Below are 20,219 nucleotides of genomic sequence, written 5' to 3'. Positions count from 1 at the left end.
AGCAGCAACACGGTAGCACAGCACTAACAGGGCTGGTTAAAAAAAAACATACCAGTAAAAGTAAAAAAAGAGCCGTCTTCATCTTCCTCCTGTGCACTGAAACCATCAAAGTCTTCCTCCTTAGTGTCCGATTGGAATAGCGTTAGATATCCTTCGCCTCACACTTTCTCAGTCTCTCTTTCATCGTCGGTTTTATGCATTTCTTCGAGTGTGAAGAGGTTCTGTTCATGCTAATCTTATTCATGCACGAAGCGCTAAATTATATCAAACTAGCGAGCGACACGTATAGCTTAAAAGCGGCATCATATGCATTTCTTTTATCCCCCATAATGACGGTTTATGTATAAAAGCTTACTGTCTTTGTGTGAATGCGGGTGTGTGCGTGATGCGCGAGACTGTCACGTCTTCTTCGGCGCATTATCTCTTCTTCGTCTCTCTCGCTCTTGCTTACTGCTAGAGCGCCCCCTGGAGACCGGAGGCCGTAAAAATCCATAAGTACGCTCCAGAGTAGACACAAGATAATGTCATCAACATCGACTGCCTTTGGCTTAAAAGCGGCATCATATGCATTTCTTTTGTCCCCCATGATGACGGTTTGTGTATGAAGGCTTCCTTTCAGTAATGTCCGTCTTGATCGCGTGATGCGCGAAATGTAAACACAAACTAGCGCGTCTTCTTCGGCGCATTATCTCTTCTTCGCCTGTCTCGCTCTTGCTTCCAGCTAGAGCGCCGCCTGGAGACCGGAGGCCGTAAAAATCCATAAGTACGCTCACAAGAATTAAGAGATGTAGATGTCATGAGCTTCACAGCTGATATCTGGAGCTCGGAGGTGTACCCCATGTCTATGTTGAGTTTAACTGTGCACTGGTTAGACAGGAATCACACCCCTCGCAATGCCGTGCTGCAAGCTAAAAACTTCCCCGGAGCACACAACGGTGACACAATTTCGACTGCCATTAAGGCAATGCTTGATAAGTGGAATATTCCGCTCAACAAAGTGCATGTCATTCTCAGGGACAATGCCAGCAATATGAAAAAGGCCATGGAAAAGATGGGAGTGTGCAGCTTGGGCTGTTTTGCTCACACACGACAGCTCGTTGTTAACGAGGGGCTACTGTCTCAGCGAAGTGTGAGCGATGCGATTGCAAACGGCCGACAGAGAGTGAAACATTTCAAACATTCTCCACTTGCTTATTCACGGCTACATGACGTCCAACTCCAGATGCAAATGCAACCTAAACGCTTACAACAAGACGTCAGAACAAGATGGAACAGCACCTACTTCATGATACAGAGTCTGCTGGAACAGAAGCGCGTACTAGGTGCCTATTTTGTGGATTACGATCTGGCCACAACACTGACTGCTACCCAGTGGGCCTTGGTGGAGAAAACTTGCACTGGAACCATTTGAAGAGCTGACCAGGAAAATAAGCTCATCTACCGCCTCCACTGCTGATGTCATTCCAGCCATCATTGTCCTCAAGCGCATCCTGACCAAGGAAGACCCGGCAGATGCTGGCATTAAAACGATGAAAAAGACCCTGCTCCAAGCTGTCAAACAACGTTTTGACTCAGTAGAAGATGAGCCTCTGTACGCCCTGGCCACTTTGTTGGACCCAAGATATAAGGACAGGTAAGATATTTTAAGCTAATATACTCAACAGGCCGTGAGCTATTAGCTGTGATATAATCACAACATATCACGGTCTGAAGTGAGCTATTGCTTTTATATAACAGATACCAAGTATGGCAATATGAAAGTTAGACACCTAAGCTGTTCTATGTCTGTTTCAGATACTTTACAAGTGAGACCTCCACCAAGCATGCAAAAGATGCACTGTTGAAGGAGGTTGAAGACAGGGGCTTGACCAGTACAGCAGGAGCAGCGGAGGCTTCACAGCGACCAGGGAAGGCCCCTCGGATGGAGACTGCAGCAGAAGCAGTAGCAGCTCCAAGCAAGAGCAGTTTCATGGAAGCATTTGAGCAAATTCTGGAGGAGAGTGAGGATGCAGGTGCAGCAAGCAGCTCAAGCCCTGCAGTTCAACTGAATGAATATTTAGCTGAGAAAACCATCACTACATCAGACAGCCCATACAATTACTGGGAAGCCAACAAACATCAGCTACCTGATCTTGCTGCTACTGCCAAAAAGTATCTCTGTGCCCCCTGCACCAGTGTGGAAAGTGAGCGATTGTTCAGCACAGTTTCCAACACTGTGAATGTCAAGCGAAACAGTCTGACTGCAGACAGAGCAGAAATGCTTGTCTTCTTGACAAAGAATTTGTCATTGCTGCATAAGTGAGCATTAATGAGGGGTTGAGACTGCACAAGTTTCAGAGCACCAGGCCGTGAATGGTGCGATTGCACTATGTAGAGACATGTTTACATTGCTTGATTATTGTATTTGACCAAGTCATTAGTTTATTCTCTTGTCCTGTTGCTATATTTTATTTTTAATTCCACTCTGCACTTTCGGTATTTAGAAATAATTTTGAATGTTTTTTTTTTTGTGTTTGACGAAGCAGAGCTTGTTTTCAAGGAGCACTTCTCATTGCTGCTTAAATGAGCATTTAGAGCATCAACAGGTCATGAGTGGTGTGGAATGGCACCTAATGTTTACATGTTTACTATTTCTTTTAATATTTGGTTACTGTATGCTTGATCACCCTCTCTATATTTGCCCAGTGCAGTTTCAGCTGCAACATTTGTATTTTTTTAAGAAGTTTGTATCCTAATTTACTTGAATTCAAATGCTGATACACTTTATTGCTGCTGTTGCACAATTTTTGTTACAAATAAATAGTTCATTGCATTAATCTGCTTTATCTTGTTACATTTTGTCCCTGGACAAACTGTGGTCATGCCTGATGCCATTGCCTTTCGTCTTTTCATGTAGAGGTATGTAGCTTGTTAAGTCAACCATAATATCAGATCGGTATCGGGTATCGACCGATACGCAAAGTCACGGCATCGGTATCGGTATCGAAACTGAAAAAGTTGGATCGGTGCATCTCTACTCCAAATCATTAAATCCATCGATCGAATTCTTCGTCCTTTATCTAAACAAAGACACGTGTGCGCCGTGCCGCTGATGTCGTCAGTTGCCGTTCAAATTAGCGAGTAATCCCTTGCTACATCGCGGTTCATTTATTGCGGTTTCACTACATCGCGGATTTCTGAATTTTGAAAATTTGTGAATAATTTCACATATAAGTTGCTCCTGAGTATAAGTCGCCCCCCCCACCCAAACTATGAAAAAAACATGACTTATACTTCGAAAAATACGGTAAATGTATGACTATTTGAAAAACATTTTTACATTTTCAGCTAATTTGCACAAGAAACTGGAACACGTCATGATAAACAATAAACATGATTGTTAATACAGGAATTATATAGGAATTGGCCTTTGTGTGGCGAGTTGGCTCCCGTGTTAAACAGATGTGTGTTATGGTTTTAATTTTCAGAACTAATCTGTCTGTCTGGATGTGTTTTCTCCAAATACTCTGGTTTCCTGCTACATTCTAAAACATGCAATACTTTATATTATACATATGGATAAATGTCAATGTTTTTTTTCTCTCGATGCCCCTGAAATAGTCTGCCAACCAGTCCAAGGTCTTGCCCACCCCTCGCCACGTCAGCTGAGAGAGGCCTCGGCACACCCACAAACCTGTTCAGGAAAAGTACGATAGTGCTCGGGTGCAATACTAACTTACCCCTGAAGTGTGAGAAAGAACGAGTTAAAATAAAATGCATATATGTGACATGGTTTATTGAGATTGTTGTCATAATAGATGTCATGGACACAACTCAGTTTTCCGTTTGACAAAGTGACGAAGTATCTTTTACAACAGCATTTACAAGTTTCTTGGGAGACATTTCTTTGGCAAAGTACAGAAAACGCTTGCCTGTTTTGTTTCAGAACTTCAGCAAGTAAGTTAAAATTGTCTTGTATCAAAAATGACAAAGTATTTGTGTATCTGTTCTGGTGTTTATAACCTCACCTTTCTCACCCGCATTCATGTTTAAGAAGCATTATCTCAAAAGCAGTTTCTTATTTTGATATAGCAGCTTGACAGACAAGAGGGCAGCGGAGAAACAACACACCTAAGTGCTGTCTTCAATTGCAACATGAAAACTCAAATAACATTACAAGCTAACATTAGGCACCTACTTTATACAGTGTGTATTTAAAACTTCACAGGCTCCAGCAAGACGGCTGGTGTCTGCTATTTCAGGACCTTTTGCCCCCTGACGGGGGAAGGCTGGCTGGATGTTTATGGTAGTAGACTGGTGTGGTGGGGTTGGAGCCTGCATTCATCCCTGTGGGAACATAGTACATTCCCTCCAGGTAGCTCTGGTCCAGTGGTGGATGGTGTGAGGCCTCTGGTTTGGATCCCTGCCCAGAACAATTCCTGTAGCTGCCACCGGCCCCATTTGGGTGTATTGTCGCTGCAGATAAGGCTTCGGGATATCTAGGCGGCTGGTGTTGAGGCGGGGGATGAGCCGTGGGAGGATGAGCGGCATAGGGCATGTACTGTGGAGCTGGGCCGTACATGTTGGGGTTGTGAAGAGATGTGTATGGGGCAGGTGATGGGGGATATAGGCTTGAGTGTGACATGCCTTGCTGGGGGATGAGAACTTCCACATACTGGCCAGTTTCTGGGTCAAACAGCATCTTCCTTAAGGGCTGCATTGGCACCTCAATATAAAAATACTTCCCCGTCTCAGGATCCAAGAGGACTCTTCGAGGTGCCTGTCCATAACTGCTCTCTGAGTACAAACTGGAGGTGTCACCCCCATACTCTGAGCCATACTGCCCACATATGTATTGGGGATCCATGGGCACGAGGCCAGGGGAGTGGCTGTGCCCGGGGTCGCTGTAAGGAGCACCAGGCATGCTTGCCTGCTGCTGCTGCTGCTGCTGCTGCTGCTGCTGCTGCTGCTGCTGCTGCGACGGGGATCGATGGAGAGGGAGTCGCCGGGGGTCACTGGGCATGAGCGAGGGGTGGGGAGGACATGGGGGAGGCTGGTACATGGCAGGCAGCTGGCTTGGACCAAGAGGATTTGACTTTGGCGATGAGCTAGGCTGGAAGTTCAAGGGCTGAGGATCAGCTCTGAAATGGTGGAGACGGACGACAGGCGGGGGGGCTTGGTATGGTATCCCGGTACCTGGGGAGTGTGGAGGCGCTGGTGGGGTGAGGTTGTGTGGGCTGTGGTGATGATGAGGTGCATGCGGGGGTAAAGGTGGCTGAGGAGGACAGCCAGCTGTAAAGGAACAGGGAGGAGGGTAGGAAGAGTTGTGATACCGATTTAAACGCCGGTGGGTCAAATCTGGCATGAGTGGACTAAAGCTCTCTCTTTCGTCATAGCTTGGAGGATCATCGGAGCCATAAAAATGTGGGTCAGTGGCCCTTTGGGTGTGTTCCTTGGACAATGACCCGAGATATTGCCGCTGATTGTATCCTGGGGCTTGTGTTGTGGAGACAGCAGCAGGTGGTTTGGTATTGCTTGAAGATGTCACAGCTGCTTCATCCGTGTTCGGCTCCACAACAGCAGAATGTGTATGTCTGGCTCCTGTTAAAGATGGTTCGGGCACCTGCTTTGCGACGTGATCAGAATTTGAATCTTGACTTGAGGTAATACTAGGGAGAAGCGCTGATATTGCAGCTGTAGTATGTGCGGATCTCACAGGCTCTGTCCATTGCTGCTGCTGCCACTGACCTTTTGAAGCATCTTTGCTTGATGAAGATGACAGGGTTGTAGTCATTTTGCTTGGTGGCGGTTTAAGGCTGGATACAGCAGACACAGCTAGTTTTCTCGTTTGGGAGGACACTGAGGAGGACTCACTGGGGATCTTTCTGTAGATTGTGGGCGATGACACTACTATTGTTTGAGGCCGTTCCTCACTTTGAGGTTTTATGTTCTGAATAGCTGATTCGGGCGCTTCATTAGTCTTTGCTCCTAAATCCGCAGGTTTAAATTTGCAAGTTGGTTTTGGAGGTACGGCTGGCTTTTCTGAATTTTTAGCAATGGATTTAACTTGGATGGTTTGCGGTCTACTTGGAGGGTTACTTGTCGTCATTTCTGGCTTTGTTATCTCTTTAGAAAGTGACTTTACCTCAATGGGCTGAGGTCTGAAACGTCGTACCCCAGGTGACCTTGGGGGGAAAGTCAAGTCTTGTCTTTTCACCGCTTCAAAATCTTTGTGTTCCTTGTGTTTGCTGAGAATTGAAAGGTGGTCTGGCTGATTTCCTGATGAGCTGGTTGTCATTTGCTCGATGCAGGCACCCTCGTCCTCTCTGGTCTTTGGGGGTTTATTTTCATGGTCAGACAGCAACGAAGGGGTCGGCACAGTGGACGAAGCACAAACAGTCTTGTCTTGAGGGTCCTCAGATCCACCATCCGAGGGTGTCTGTAGTGGGATCTCCAAGCAGTTGACATGTTTACGCGGGACCCCTTTTCCTTCAGTCGTCTTCTGGCTATCACCCACCACTGCTCCAATATCAGCTTGGTAGCCTTTCTCCTTTAATAACATGGAAACTGAGTGACTACTACTGCTTGGGGTGCTGCCAGTAGTTGTGATCTCAGGTGACGATGAGGCCTGGGGAAGAGTCGGGACCTCTTCCTGAGTAAGTGCTACACATGGCTTTGCCTGGCTGGATCCATCTCTTATCAAAACGACAGCAGTGGACACTTCTCTTTCCTTACTGGGAAGTTTGAGGAGACTTCCTAGCATGGGAGGTTTTCCGTCTGTTCTCACAACAACAGGCTTGTCCTCACTGTCTGCCTTCAGCGATTGTGCATCTGTACTACAGTCGCATTGCCACGATTTGCTAGTTGCTCCACAAGCTGCTGGATCCTGCATACCCCACTGTGTGTCGGTTTTGGAGGAGGTCTTATCCTGCTCTCTTTTTGCAGAGCCCAGTGTATGGTTCTTTGAGTCTTTAGAGATTTTAGTTTTGTCGTCTTTCCAGCAAACTGCCTTGCATTGTATTTGCATTGGGTGTAGTTGAGATGGAGGCTTCCCTTCACTTTGCAAAAACGTAGCCAACTTCTCATCTCTCCGCTCCACCATACACTTGTTGGTCCTTTCCTCGCATAACTCTGCTGTACGTCCTTTGTCTGTTTCTTCCGCATCCTCTTTAATTCTATCCTTGTTTCCCCCGTTCAAATGTTCATTCCTTTCTTCAGCGAGATCCAAGGGTGATGTGCGGCTGGTTGCTTTAAAAGAGAGATTATATGTGTTCTTTACAAGTCTCCTAACATCTCGAACTTTGTGGATAGGGCCCTTAACTTTTTTATCTTCATCCCCATCATCTTCATCCATTTTGAGATCCGCATTGGTTTCTTGGACCTTTTCCCACTGCTGTCCGAAACATATATCTGGTGAAGATCTGTCTCGATTGTTGTCTGCCTCAGGTGTAAGGCACACATTGAGAGATGCTTTCTTTTTCTTGTTGCCTTGAAATGGAATCTCTTCTGTATTCTGTGTCACGTGGCAGTTCTTGTCACTCAGTTGCAGTTGTTTATGGACCTCTGTGTTTTCACACTCCCGATGTTGACTTGTCATCCTGACCTGTGCGCTGGAGGCTCCGGCAGGAGAAGGAGCTCCTGTATTCCCGGTAATAGCATTAGCTGAGTCGGCTCCCTCTCTTCCCTGCAATGTTTTACTATCATCTATGTGTTGTATTCCACCTTTTGACTGTGAGGTATCCAAACGCACGCTAAGTTTGGATCTAATTTCAGATGCTGGTGCAGTTGTATTGCCCTCTTGAGAAGCCCACTGTTGGTCATCAGTGTGCAAATGGTTAGAAAGTCTGTCGCTGTCGTCTGTGCTCGGCCAGTAGTTGAAGTTCTTTGCTGGTCTGATGTCATCTCTTTCTTCTTCTTTCAAAGCAAAAACTTCACAGGGACGATCGTAGTTAGATGACAGAGTAGGATTTGAGTTGTCACATTCCTGGGGCTCCTCAGTCGTGTTACTTTCCCTCAAACTTGGATTCATTTCATATCCATTTGGCTCATCAGATGGTTTATCAGCACTTTGCATCTTTTTCGACAGAACACTCTTGATAAGGCAAGTGGCCATCTTTGTCTTAGAGCATGTTTCATCCAGAGAAATAGGTCTTGGAAGTTGCAATTTTCTTTCATTGTGCACAGGATCAGGACTGTGCTCTGGAGCGTAGCCGTCTTGCTCTGCTGCTGGTGAACTGTACTGTCTCAACAATGCCTCTCGGCAATGCCTTTGAAGCGAGGGGCTGTTCACCATTGCAGGAAGTCCAAGACTGTTATTTTCACTACTGTCATCCACGCTCTCCTTCCTCTTCAACTGAATCTGTCTTTTTGGTACTCCTCTTGTGTCCTTCCTAGTGTCTTCTCTTTCCACAGCCACATCAATGCACTCATAGCTTCCCCTCTCATAGCAGCGGTCTGGATCGATTCCGTCAGTACGGTACAGAGATTGCTGCTGTAGTGAGAGTTCGTCACTGTCCAGCCTTGAAGCGGAACCCCTGAAATCAGCATAGGTCGGCCAGGCCCCACTGATCCCCGCCGGGCTCTCCTGAGTAGAGGGCTGCGAGATGTTGGTAGATGATCGATGACTGGAGTTGTACATGTCAAGGTAATCTACCTCGGGGCTGGACAGGCTACGAAAAGCCACGTCTGTAAGCCACTTCACCTCATTGTCTGCCTCATCCAACTCACTTCCCATGCTTGAACTTGAACTCCGGCCAGGCCTGTTTGTGACCGATCGAGGACTGAACTTGTTTGGTGGCGCAGGATTCTGAAGTCGCTTGGTCAGACCAGCACTTTTGTCTCGCTGAGGAGCAAGTTTAAGTCGACTTGTCTGGTCCTGTGGCCGTCTGGTGGCAAGCAAACCCTCTGAATAGGAATGCGGTGATGGCAGCCCCTGACAGATCTCCGTGCTTGTGGGGGCTGTACTGCGACTAACAGGCCCTTTTCTATTCTTGGCATTGAATGACAGCTCAGTCTGTTCCTCTCTGTAACCGGCATCCCTTTGCCACTCTTCCCCCTTTTCAATTTCTCGCCCCTCCCTGTGTGTTTCTTTCTTCATCCCCCTTTCCCTCGGCCTTTCTCTCTTCTCCTCCAGCTCAATTTTCCTCTCCAGTTCCAATTGGTTCCCAAGTCGGACACGGTGGGGCCGACTATTATTATCGTCAAGAGGGACAATATCAGGGCTTTCCCTATTTGATACAGTCTTCTTCAAATAACCACTATGTGAGGATGCTACAAAGTCAGAGGGGGCTCTGTTCTGCCACTGTCGGCGTGGTTTCTCAGGTTCTATAATGTGCACAGGGGTAAATCGGGTTAATGGGGGAGAGGGAGTTTTCCTCCTGTTTATATGGTGGGCCATATTCGGTGCAAACCTCGTTCTGTCACCACGTTTTTGTCTCGAATGTTCAGATGTGGAATTTGACTTAAATGAATGATGTGTGTGTTGGTGCAGTCTTCTTTCTTCTCTCTGCAGAGATTTGGCTTTGTTAGAAATATGGTGAACCCTTCCCATATTAGTGAACACAGAATTATGAGGAAATGACTTATTTTCAATTGTGGGGCTAGTAAAATGATTTATAATCCCGGTGTTTTGATTTTCCCGAGACAAGGACGTCAAACCAGCGACAGGTATTTCCTTTGGCGTAAGTCTGTCCTTCGGTTGCCGCTGAATCAGTGCCTGGTCAAACTTTTCCTCGGTTAAAAAAGGCGAATTAGATACCAGCGACTGAATTGGCATGATTGGGGAACTATTTGTGGTTCCAGACATGTCACCTTCTTTTTCCAATTCAAATTCAGGTGGAATGCTCTGTGTTTCCAACCCTATGTGATGGTGGGGAAGGGAGAAGGTAACCCCCCCAGATGTATCCAAAGGAGGAGTAGGCTGTAAATAGTGGGTGTTGTACTCAAGGCAAAGGATTAATGGCGAACGTTGATTAGATCTGTTTAATGGAGATGCTGTAGCAAGTGATGGATCTCTACTTTTGAGCTCAGGTGAAGAATTTAACCTCTGGTATCTCAGCTCAGGTGAGGGAGTGCAACACATTGACTGGGGTGAAGATGTGTGCGACCTGGACTGAGATATTTCAGCCTGTAGCTCAGAGCCTGAAAAGCCTGATGTGGGAGACGAGTCTTGTAGTGAACTCGCTCTACTAGGGGAGGGGCTTATTATTGCAGGTGATACACGTGCGGTATCAGTCTCAGCAGTCGGGACATGACAGAGCTCAGGAAAAGGGGAAGTGGCCCTCTCCTTAGGTAGAACTACAGAATAAGGTATCCCAGTGATGTCAGGGGAGGTGGTGAGACTCGTTGTTGGGGCCCACTCTAAAAGAGGGGACTCTGATGCTGTTTGCTCTTCAGAAATATTTTCTTTCCTATTGGCCTCAGGGGATGATGGCGTGATCCGGATTTCAGGTGAATGAGCTGTGTGTGTGCTCTCGATGGAAGAACAGGTGCTCCTGACACCGGGTGATGGAGAAAAATTATAACTGATGACAGGGGAACAGACCTTGGTGATTATTTCAGATGCTGAATTTGGTCTTGAGTGTCCAGGTGAGGAGGTTCTTGACCCATTTTTGGGTAGTGCTAACGGTGCACCAAGCAGGTCAGGTGCTAAAGAGGTACTATGCTTTAATTCAGGCACACCACCACCATCCACAGGATATGGGTTGAATGATATAATAGGGGGGGAGGGAGTGTATCTTGTGGAAGCTGTTGAGATGGTGGTGCCAAACTCAATGTTTTTAAAGTCAATTTCTGTTGAGCTGAGATCTGTGAACTCAGAGCAAAGGGGAGAGCTTTTTATTTCTGGACTTGGCGTTAAGCCTCTGCTCATAAGATCGGGCAGGGAAAGCCTTCTGCTCAGCTCTTTTAAAGGTTCAAAATTCAGTTCAGAAGAGAGCAGTCTTTCTTCCAGCTGGGATTTTGCATATCCTGACAAAGGCAAGTGAGACGAAACATCAGCTCTGGATTCTACATTTGAAGATTGATAAGAAAAATCAACGGGACTGCGGCCAGGTGAAACACTGGTGTTTTTATTAAGGTGTGTGCTCCTTGGCTCAGGTTTTGTATCTCTAATCTGAGTCTTTGCGTTGACTGATTCTGAGGAGGATGAGATAGCGCAGTTCATTGGCTCACAGGGAGGACTTGGAGTTTGAGAGTGATTTGACAAGCTGAGTTCGCTGTTATTCCTTGTGCTTTTTAACACAGGAGTGAGTCCCACTTGCTCACTCTCTAGACAAAGCAACGAGGGTGAATAACTCGTCTCGGCAGAGGAATAACATGAAACTGAGGTTATTTCCTGTGAGCAGAGGCTAGAGGAGCTTTGGTGTCCAGGAGAAGGGGTCTTATCCCTGAAGCTACTAGTTTTAGAAAGTTCCGAGCTCACTAGGATTTCAGGCTGCTCTGACTCAGTGGACTCACCCCCCAGCGCGGGACTGTAAATTCTCGTCGTTAGATCAGACTCCTCTTCTCCTTCAATGGAGTCCGGTGCCGTGTGGTACGAGCCTGAGGAGTCATTCAAATCATCCGCCAGGGGTGATTGGACAGATGTCCTCTCCACCTTGGTCACGGAGGAGGTATGAACAGATGATCCTACGACCGGACTGTTGGAGGCCGAGGGTGACTCACATTCATCCCCAAATATGTCACACAGGCAGGTGGTCTCAGAAATGGTACCGCGTTGACTTGGAGAACTTATGATGTCAAATATTTCAATGTGGTTAGGGGTGCCGTCCCGATGGTACAAGGTAAATGGTGTGCGGGGTGCACTGCGCAGCAATGAGTAGCTGTCCTCTTGAAGAGTCCAGCTGTCCATCACTAGTCCATAGCACCAAAGTCTCAACGTGGCCGTCCAGTCTGTCTTCTAGCTTGCTTTTGCTTTTTTCCCTGAAGTGGAATTGAGATGGGATGTGTAAATTCACTTGATTTTTTATTAGCATTGACATACTGCTTGAAGAGAAAGAAACTTGATAATAATAGATAATATTGTTCTGATAGGTGGTCTTTAGTGATCAGCAATGATATTGTAACAACAATAATGTAATAATAGTGCACTAACAACCAAACACCATTTAATCAAATCTTCTTAAAATAGCATTGCTGTAAATTGAAATATTGGATTACGCGGAAACAGTAACAATAAGACAAACTAACGTAATTAGACACACAAGCCCAGAATACATATTAAAACTCATTTATTGCCAATGACGTATATTCATGTATTTTAAGAATCAAGATATTCAATCCCAAATACATATATTTTCTTTTCTTTTTTTTCTATGGTAGGATTACGGAAGGTCTAAAAGGGGCTGGCGGTGAATGAGTTTTAATTTTGTTGGGGTAAGAAAAGATTGTACAAAAAACAAGTGTTATATTTTTCGCACAAGAATCAAAGTTGAAATGTTACATCAATGAAACCACAGAATATCTGGTGCTGTACCTTTGGAAAGAAAGATAGGTCTCTTCTAGGCTGTCTGCCAGTGATCCAGGGAAGTGGCTCCTAAAATCCAAGCACTCTTAACTCGTAGCTTTGGAAAATCCAAATGTGACTGAGCCTCACTGCTTCAGGTCAGTGCGGTGGCATGGATCAGGCTTCAATATAAAAAAGCAATGGGGGCATCTCTCGCTTGCACGTTGCATCCTCTAGTGCTCCCGTCTTCATTTCTGCCCCTCCCCTTTGAGTTGGCCTTGGTCACAGTGCCTTCTGAGGCTACCCTAGCTCTTGACTTTTCTTCTCTGAGCTGAGCTGTGCGGGTGGGCATTGGCTTTCATGTGAACGCTGGGCCGGGTGGGTTTATAGTTAGCAGCAGGTGCTGATCCAGTCATGACGGATGAGTGCGACTGGAATCTGACACTTAGGGCCAGCTCAGTCACAGGGCCCGTCTATATATAGAACCGTACTATCGGAGACCGATAGCCATTGCTTTAGCTGTTTGCTCGGGCAAAGCAAATACAGTGCACTGTATGGACTACATACTTCACTAAAGTGTTTTTCAGCTTTCCCTAATCCTTCTAAGTTAAATGTGAATATGTGTGTTCATTCATTCAAGATTTAGGTATGGGGAGGACAGGTCAAAGGTGCCTGCAACCCATCCAGCTTTGACAAGTCACACACAGGCTGCTTGTGCACGCTACCTTCACGCATCATGAGGAAGGTATGCACAAGTTTGTCTCTTATTGCCTGGATCTTTGACTACAGCCAGTGGTTCGTATATCACAAAGCAATGCTACAAATGGTGGTCATAGCATTTACAATATTTATGTTGGCAGAAGACATACGATGAGCCACGCGAGGTTGAATGGATATGTTTACTGTCAGTTTGACTAAACCTGTCTGTCCTAATACCTCAAGAGATCAGCTGCAAATCTCAGTCATTTGTCACATGCTAATGGAAAGTATTTCACTGCAGCCAAAGTTAAAGTTAAAAAGTCCCAATGATCATCATCACACACACATCTGGGTGTGGTGAAATTTGTCCTCTGCATTTAACCCATCCCCATGTGATTTTGATCCATCCCCTGGGGGAGAGGGGAGCAGTGAGCAGCAGCAGTGCCGCGCTCGGGAATCATTTGGTGATCTAACCCCCCAATTCCAACCCTTAATGCTGAGTGCCAAGCAGGGAGGCAATGGGTCCCATTTTTATAGTCTTTGGTATGACCCGGACGAGGTTTGAACCCACAACCTTCCAGTCTCAGGGCGGATACTCTATTACTAGGCCACTAAGCCAAAGTTGCTAACTCATTTGCCCAATGATTTCACTCAATGTGGGAGGTGTCATGGTAAGATATTTTGTCCACTCTGCCCTTGTCCAATTTCCAGAGCTTTCAATAAATGCACACATTTACAGTAATGTGTGATGATGGACACTGTTACGACAATAGCCTAGATCAGTTTCGAGTATCATATGAACTAGAGTTCAAAGGCATCTGACAAAATCAAAGGAATCTCAGGAGGGAATTCATATTACACAGACGAGTGTTGTACAACAAAACTCAAGCACTAAAGCGAAACGGTTGGAATTAAGTTAGCATGTAAATGGAAATATGTTATGTAAATTGCTCACATTTGAACATTAACAGTTGCCAAGTGTCATAAGAAAAGGTCTCAGACATGATTTGGTAAAAATATCCAATTACTATTCATTTGAAAAAAAGTAATTAAAAACCACAGCACAAAGCTGTGGGGAACAATTGGGAACCTGGATGATAGCAGAAGATTGTGTCATATTATTACCCAATTTGACGTGTTCACGATGCAATGCACTTTACTGTTTCAGAAAAAGAAATCACCATCTGTAAGGAACATTTTCCGCAAAACCTCATCTGTATGTGTGTGTGTGTGTGTGTGTGTGTGTGTATATATATATATATATATATATATATATATATATATATATATATATATATATATATATATATATATATATATATATATATATATATACGGCCCGGTGGGGGACTGGTTAGCACGTTCGCCTCGCAGTTAGGAGGGTGCCGGTTCGATTTCACCTCTGACCCTCCCTGTGTGGAGTTTGCATGTTCTCCCCGTGCCTGCGTGGGTTTTCTCCGGGCACTCCGGTTTCCTCCCACATCCCAAAAACACGCTTGGAAGGTCAATTGAGCACTCCAAATTGCCCCGAGGTGTGAGTGTGAGTGTGAGTGCGAGTGCGAGTGCGGATGGTTGTTCCTCTCTGTGTGCCCTGCGATCGTCTGGCAACCGGTTCAGGATGTCTCCCGCCTACCAAGCATGTTTTTGGGTTGTGGGAGGGAACCGGAGTGCCCGGAGAAAACCCTCGCGGGTTTGAGGAGAACATGCAAACATGCAGGGGGAGAAATCGAACCGACACGCTCCTAACTGTGAAGCTGACGTGCACACGAACCAGTGCCCCACCGAGCCGCCCTCCTTCTAACATAAACACAAAATAATACTTTTAGATTTTTCTTCTTTCTATCCCCGGTAGTAATTACTTTGTGTTTTGTTTTGTTTTGTTTTGTTTTGTTTTGTTTTGTTTTGTTTATGTTTTGCCTTAGTTATTTGATGAAGGCAGTTTTGTGAACGTAGCAAAAGTTGTTGGACTTGCAAAGTGGCTGCAAAACTTTTACTGTGAAGTTATCACGTAAAGTCATGATGCGACACAGGAACATCCGCATTCGGACTGTTAACAACTGCAGACAAGTGGCTAACGCTAATGTTTGCTAACTAATCCAGATCGGTAAGTAGGTTTTGTTTAAACCGTATCTTCATAACTATTCATAGTTCTGTAGACGTTATATGCCGGGGAAATTATTAACAAGCATTAGTGGCTACGTCGCCATTCCTTGCCGAGTTAATTTAGGCCTTGACAAGTCACTTTGCCGCTGGCTAACAAATTAGCTGCTAGCAGTGACGAGCTTTGATACGGTTTGTTTACGGTCTGCACTGTTACACGACGTTCCGACATGCCCATTTTAATAGTAACAGATGTCATTTTTTTGGACTAAGGGTCTCAGTTGATGTATAAAAATCACCCAATGGGAATAGCATACAGTAACTGTTGTTCCTTTAGCATAAATGAGCCTCGGCTAGCATTGTGTAAAAGACGGTGTTTAACCTACACGCATACAAACAATAAATCACATCGTGATCTAGTCCTTGCAACAAAAGGGTAATACAATTTAAGACTCACCAATCTCCAGGTGTTATTTCATACTGTCCAATGATCAAATGAGGTTTCGCCGTTAGTAAACACAAGGCCTCAAGACTTGACACAGACCAGGCCTGATCGTATACTGTAGTAGTATGAACACCAGCAGTTTACTTCCTTGCCGTGTTCAAAACTCAAATTTTTGCTAGTAATAAAATATACACGTATCTGTTCATCCGTAACTTGAACTAACCAATGCACAAACCAATTGCTTATGATTCAGTTACTGGATGGTCCGTAACGTGCGAGAAAATTGGCAAATATTTTCACCGGGTACTTCGGTTTACTCCCACATTCCAAAAACGTGCATGGCAAGTTGATTGGGCATTGTGAATTGTTCTCAGGTGAGATTGTTAGTGTGAATGTTTGCTTGTCTATGTGTGCATTCACGTGTTAAATCTCACACATCCAAATTGCTTAATACTATTGAATAGTTAGACTGTTTAGATTGTGGTTGTGAACACAGTAGTTCCTGTTAGATTAAATCAGAGGATGATTAAATCAGACAAGACCATTTTCCTGTGGCAAGAGCAAGCAACGGTAGTCAGCGAGAGCACAGTTCATTCTTAGTAATTTTCACTAAGCATTTTTTTATAGCCCAGTTCGTCCAAGTTGTTATTTGCATTTAGAGCCACTTGAAGAAACAACATTTACCCATGTACTGTTATATGGCCATAATTTGATTTTCATGTATTTTCTTCCTTTCTAGGTGCTGTTTTGGAACTGTGGGTGAGTGTGCGTGTATGTGTGTGTGTCTCGTGTGAAGCATGGAACAGTGTGCGTGTGTGGAGCGGGAGCTGGAGAAAGTGCTTCACCGCTTCGTCATGTACGGCCACCAGTCGGAGGAGAGGCTGGACGAACTTCTGCGCAGCGTCTGTGAGATACGAGGACAGCTGGTTGCATTTGGTAAGGAAAACACAGTTTTCCTTGAAAAGATAATCAGTCTTTTCCCATCTGATAAATGTTCATTTAATTTGTTTTAATTTAATTTAAAAAAAATAATAATTTTGCAGGAGTCCAAGACGGAGATCTCTCAGTCCTGTCTCAGACCATGGCTCAGTGCTGTAAGAATATCAAAGAAACAGTCCAGATGCTAGCCTCTCGACATAAGGACATTCACGGCAGCGTGTCTAAAGTGGGCAAAGCCATCGACAGGGTAAAGAAGAGCGATCAGTTTTGCTTAAAAAAACAACAACATTGATACCTGACACGTTATGTGTCTTTACAGAATTTTGACGCCGAGATTAGTGCTGTGGTCGCAGAGACTGTGTGGGACACTCCAGAGAGACAAAAACACCTGAGCGAAACCATTGTGGAGCATCTGTACAGACAAGGCATGCTCAGTGTGGCAGAAGATCTTTGTCAGGTAAAGAATCTACCCTCTATCATCATCGTTATTGTTGTGTAGGGCTTTTTGTTTTTCATGCGCTGCCATGTCATACGTGCGTTGTTTTCCAGGAGTCGGGTGTAGTTATAGATATGAGCATGAAGCAGCCTTTCCTCGAGCTCAACAGGATCCTGGAAGCGCTAAGAATGCAGAACCTGAGGCCGGCACTCGAGTATGTTAACTTGAATTTGACTGTACATTGATCATCTGCTTCCATTTTAGAACTGCCTGATCTTGACGCAATCTATCAATCAAGCTACAAAAGATTGAATTGTTTTTATGACTGCGCCACAGAAGGATACCTTGCATTGGCAAAAGAAAAAGCTTGTTGACGTCCATAGTTGATATTATTTCGATGATGCTGAAGCAAAGAGATCAAATCGAAGCGCGTCTCTTTCCCAGCCCCTCAATGCAGTATTGGAATGAAGCGCAAGACACCCGCCATGAGCGATATTGACCTTTGTAACTTTGATTCTGCTCGACTTTAGGTGGGCAGTGACCAATCGCCAACGTCTTCTGGACCTCAACAGCAGTTTAGAGTTTAAGTTGCACCGCTTGTACTTTATCAGTCTGCTCAGCGGGGGGATTAGCAATCAGATGGAAGCACTACAGTACGCTCGGCATTTTCAGCCCTTTGCTTCGCAGCACCAGAGAGGTAAGGGAAGATTTTCGATACATCTCTTCTCGTTTAATGTGAATTCTTACTTTTCTGTAAGCGATCATATTACATTTTGACACAGTGATGCATAATCATATCTAATCAATATAAATGATATATTTGAGCTCTTGCCTATGTGTTGCACTTGCAGATATTCAGATCCTGATGGGTAGCCTTGTGTACCTGCGTCATGGCATTGAGAACTCTCCATACCGGAGTTTGCTGGAAACCAATCAGTGGGCGGAGATCTGCAATATCTTCACAAGGGACGCATGCGCTTTACTGGGCCTCTCTGTAGAGTCTCCTCTTAGTGTTAGGTGAGTCCCCTGCCGCGTTTGATGGGAACCACGTAAAACTTTACATGTTTTCATGTCGTGATTTATTTGTTGGGGTTGCGACATGACCAAGTGCTTTACTCCCCCAGCTTTGCCTCAGGCTGCATGGCTTTGCCTGTGCTGATGAACATAAAGCAGGTGATCGAGCAGCGGCAATGCAGCGGTGTCTGGACGCACAAAGACGAGCTGCCCGTGAGTTTTGCTCTCTTTCCCCCAGTGTGTTGCTTCCCTATTATTTACAGTCTTCTACCAATCGGCCTTGCTTGTCCAGATTGAAATTGACCTTGGCAAGAAATGCTGGTACCACTCGGTGTTTGCCTGCCCCATCCTCAGACAACAAACCTCGGAGAGCAACCCGCCCATGAAGCTCATCTGTGGTCACGTCATCTCCAGAGATGCTCTCAACAAACTGACCAATGCTGGGAAGTAAGTCAACATTCATTTGATGTGTTGATATTATCTATTGTGTCCTTCTCACATACTTAATGTTTTGTGTATTGTCAGGTTGAAATGCCCATACTGCCCCATGGAGCAGAATCCTTCACACGCCAAGCAGATTTACTTTTGATAGCTTGCACTCCTGCGTGGGAAAGAGGGTGATGAGGTTCTCTGGAGTGCCTTGCATTTCTCCAGGACCATTAGCTGCGACCTGTCCTCTGTCCCTGCCCATGACCCATTCTTGCAAGCAGTAAGCTTTGATCCCAGTGCTCATGGGAGACCTTTGGCCACCCTGCAGAATTCAGGGTCCCTCTGCAACCTGCCGTGGGATGAGGAGTCATTAAGAATGTCCTCACAACCAAACATTGCTTGACTGAGAATCACTCATTCAAACTTGTTTGCAGCAGAAATATGATGGTGACGATGATTATTTATAGTGTTTGCTCTTTGGGCTTTTTTTTTTTTTTTTTTTGCATTGTCTTCTAAAGAAAAAAAAAACTGCTTGTTTTTCTTAAGGCAACAAGAACACCTTTTAGTGCAGATGTGCAGTAGCACTCGAGTAAGACTGTTGCCTCAAGCACCTCTTTGATCCAGAGCCACTGATCGGTGTGGAAACAGCCCACGTGTGACTAACTCCACCAGCAAGATTCTCCCCAAGTAGAAGAAGTTTGTTTTGTTCCATGTATGTATTTAACAAACTCGACATCAAGGAAATACATGCTATTGTGAAATGTGCTTTCCTTCCGTTGTCCATCGAAACAGCCTGATGTAAAATAGCTGAGCAAACATGCTTAATCGACACAGCACTGCTCGCCAACGCGCTGCATATCCTGATACTGGCATGCCATGTGAGTTGGAGCTGCGACCATTGCTGTGCAGTCTGCCCGGAGGCTGGTGATTCCGTTTTACTCACCGCGGGTAGAGACGTCGTCCGCTGGATTGTCTGTTGCATAGGTTTGGTTTTCTTTTAAGACAGTCGCAATAGAAGCATCTTTTTTTTACTTTTTTTTTTTCTCAAAAATCCTCAGGGCTCATGCTCACAGCACAGGGAGTGTCAAAAAAATTAATTAAAAGACACCTTACAGATTTTTGGCGCAGTCCCGCAGTGCTCAATGGTATCCAAATGCATGTTCCCAGTATCCTCCTGGAAATTGTGATGTCACCTGACATCAGTGAGTCTCATTCGCTCTGCAAGCACTGCACCAGCATAGCTGTCACACATGAAACCTATAGAACTATATTCAGTGTTACACAATGGTTATCTGGATTTTATTTATAATGGAGATTTTAATTTTCTTTGTGTGTGTGTTTTTGAGGTTCAGATGACTTATTTTGGTTGAGAATAGTTCCTCGCTTCCAGAGTCCAGGCACTCATGTCTGTTTGCATTTTCTGCTCTCCTGTACGTGATGCGAGTTAATTGTAAATATGTAACCAGACATGTTTCATTTCCAGGTCTCAGAAATAAAAGTTTATATTCCAGGCCACTTGACAAGGCTTATAATTTCCGTAACAACGCGGAAGTCTTTGGAGGCCTCCTTTTTTTCTTAGAACATTCGGTTTTCGTGATAATATGGAAGAGTAATGTATATAGTTAATTTAATGAATTAAATATTAGACTTATAAACAGGTGGAACTACGGAAGAGGATTAGGGCCAGTGAAGAAAAAAAAACAAGGGGTGACAGGATTCTGACTTTTTTTCTC

General features: G+C 45.0%; 2 protein-coding genes and 1 long non-coding RNA gene across 5 annotated transcripts; 2 read left to right on the top strand and 1 right to left on the bottom strand.

The window, feature by feature from the left end:
• The first annotated feature begins 320 nt into the window (after positions 1–320).
• Positions 321–2,816, top strand: LOC148404632 (uncharacterized). Its single transcript, XR_015862454.1, has 2 exons — positions 321–1,633; positions 1,795–2,816. It is a non-coding gene; the product is annotated as an uncharacterized LOC148404632 (long non-coding RNA).
• A 938-nt stretch (positions 2,817–3,754) lies between these two features.
• Positions 3,755–15,983, bottom strand: LOC148404631 (uncharacterized). 2 transcript variants are annotated; one of them, XM_088387335.1, is made up of 2 exons: positions 15,681–15,983; positions 3,755–11,901 (listed from the first exon to the last, which is right to left on the bottom strand). In XM_088387335.1, exon 2 carries the CDS (start codon positions 11,828–11,830, stop codon positions 4,238–4,240), a length of 7,593 nt encoding a protein of 2,530 aa, XP_088243461.1. In that variant the 5' UTR covers positions 11,831–11,901; positions 15,681–15,983; the 3' UTR covers positions 3,755–4,237. The 2 variants fall into 2 exon arrangements, with proteins under 2 accessions (XP_088243461.1, XP_088243453.1); XM_088387327.1 differs by lacking the exon at positions 15,681–15,983 and adding an exon at positions 12,455–14,308.
• rmnd5b (required for meiotic nuclear division 5 homolog B) lies at positions 15,075–20,001 on the top strand. 2 transcript variants are annotated; one of them, XR_015860888.1, is made up of 11 exons: positions 15,075–15,227; positions 16,408–16,604; positions 16,712–16,854; positions 16,927–17,064; positions 17,157–17,257; positions 17,574–17,740; positions 17,895–18,060; positions 18,168–18,270; positions 18,350–18,504; positions 18,583–18,933; positions 19,033–20,001. XR_015860888.1 is itself a non-coding variant. In XM_088387345.1 (10 exons), the coding sequence occupies exons 2-10, from the start codon at positions 16,466–16,468 to the stop codon at positions 18,644–18,646; spliced, it is 1,176 nt and encodes a 391-aa protein (XP_088243471.1). In that variant the 5' UTR covers positions 15,075–15,227; positions 16,408–16,465; the 3' UTR covers positions 18,647–20,001. The 2 variants fall into 2 exon arrangements, 1 of the variants encoding a protein (XP_088243471.1); XM_088387345.1 differs by having other exon boundaries at positions 18,583–20,001.
• The last annotated feature ends 218 nt before the right edge of the window (positions 20,002–20,219 follow it).

This window comes from Syngnathus floridae, chromosome 1 (assembly GCF_059516105.1).
Source record: "Syngnathus floridae isolate MCC-2025c chromosome 1, RoL_Sflo_1.0, whole genome shotgun sequence".
Classification (NCBI taxonomy): domain Eukaryota; kingdom Metazoa; phylum Chordata; class Actinopteri; order Syngnathiformes; family Syngnathidae; genus Syngnathus; species Syngnathus floridae.
The sequence above is the reverse complement of the archived record's forward strand: the minus strand, read 5'-3'. Positions and strand labels throughout refer to the sequence as shown.

Coding starts and splice junctions, on each gene's coding strand:
- LOC148404631 (XM_088387335.1), bottom strand. CDS start 11,830: ATGGACAGCTGGACTCTTCAAGAGGACAGCTACTCATTGCTGCGCAGT.
- rmnd5b (XM_088387345.1), top strand. CDS start 16,466: ATGGAACAGTGTGCGTGTGTGGAGCGGGAGCTGGAGAAAGTGCTTCAC. Junction 16,855..16,926: donor TGGGCAAAGCCATCGACAGG/GTAAAGAAGAGC, acceptor GTGTCTTTACAG/AATTTTGACGCCGAGATTAG. Junction 18,271..18,349: donor CGCACAAAGACGAGCTGCCC/GTGAGTTTTGCT, acceptor TTGCTTGTCCAG/ATTGAAATTGACCTTGGCAA.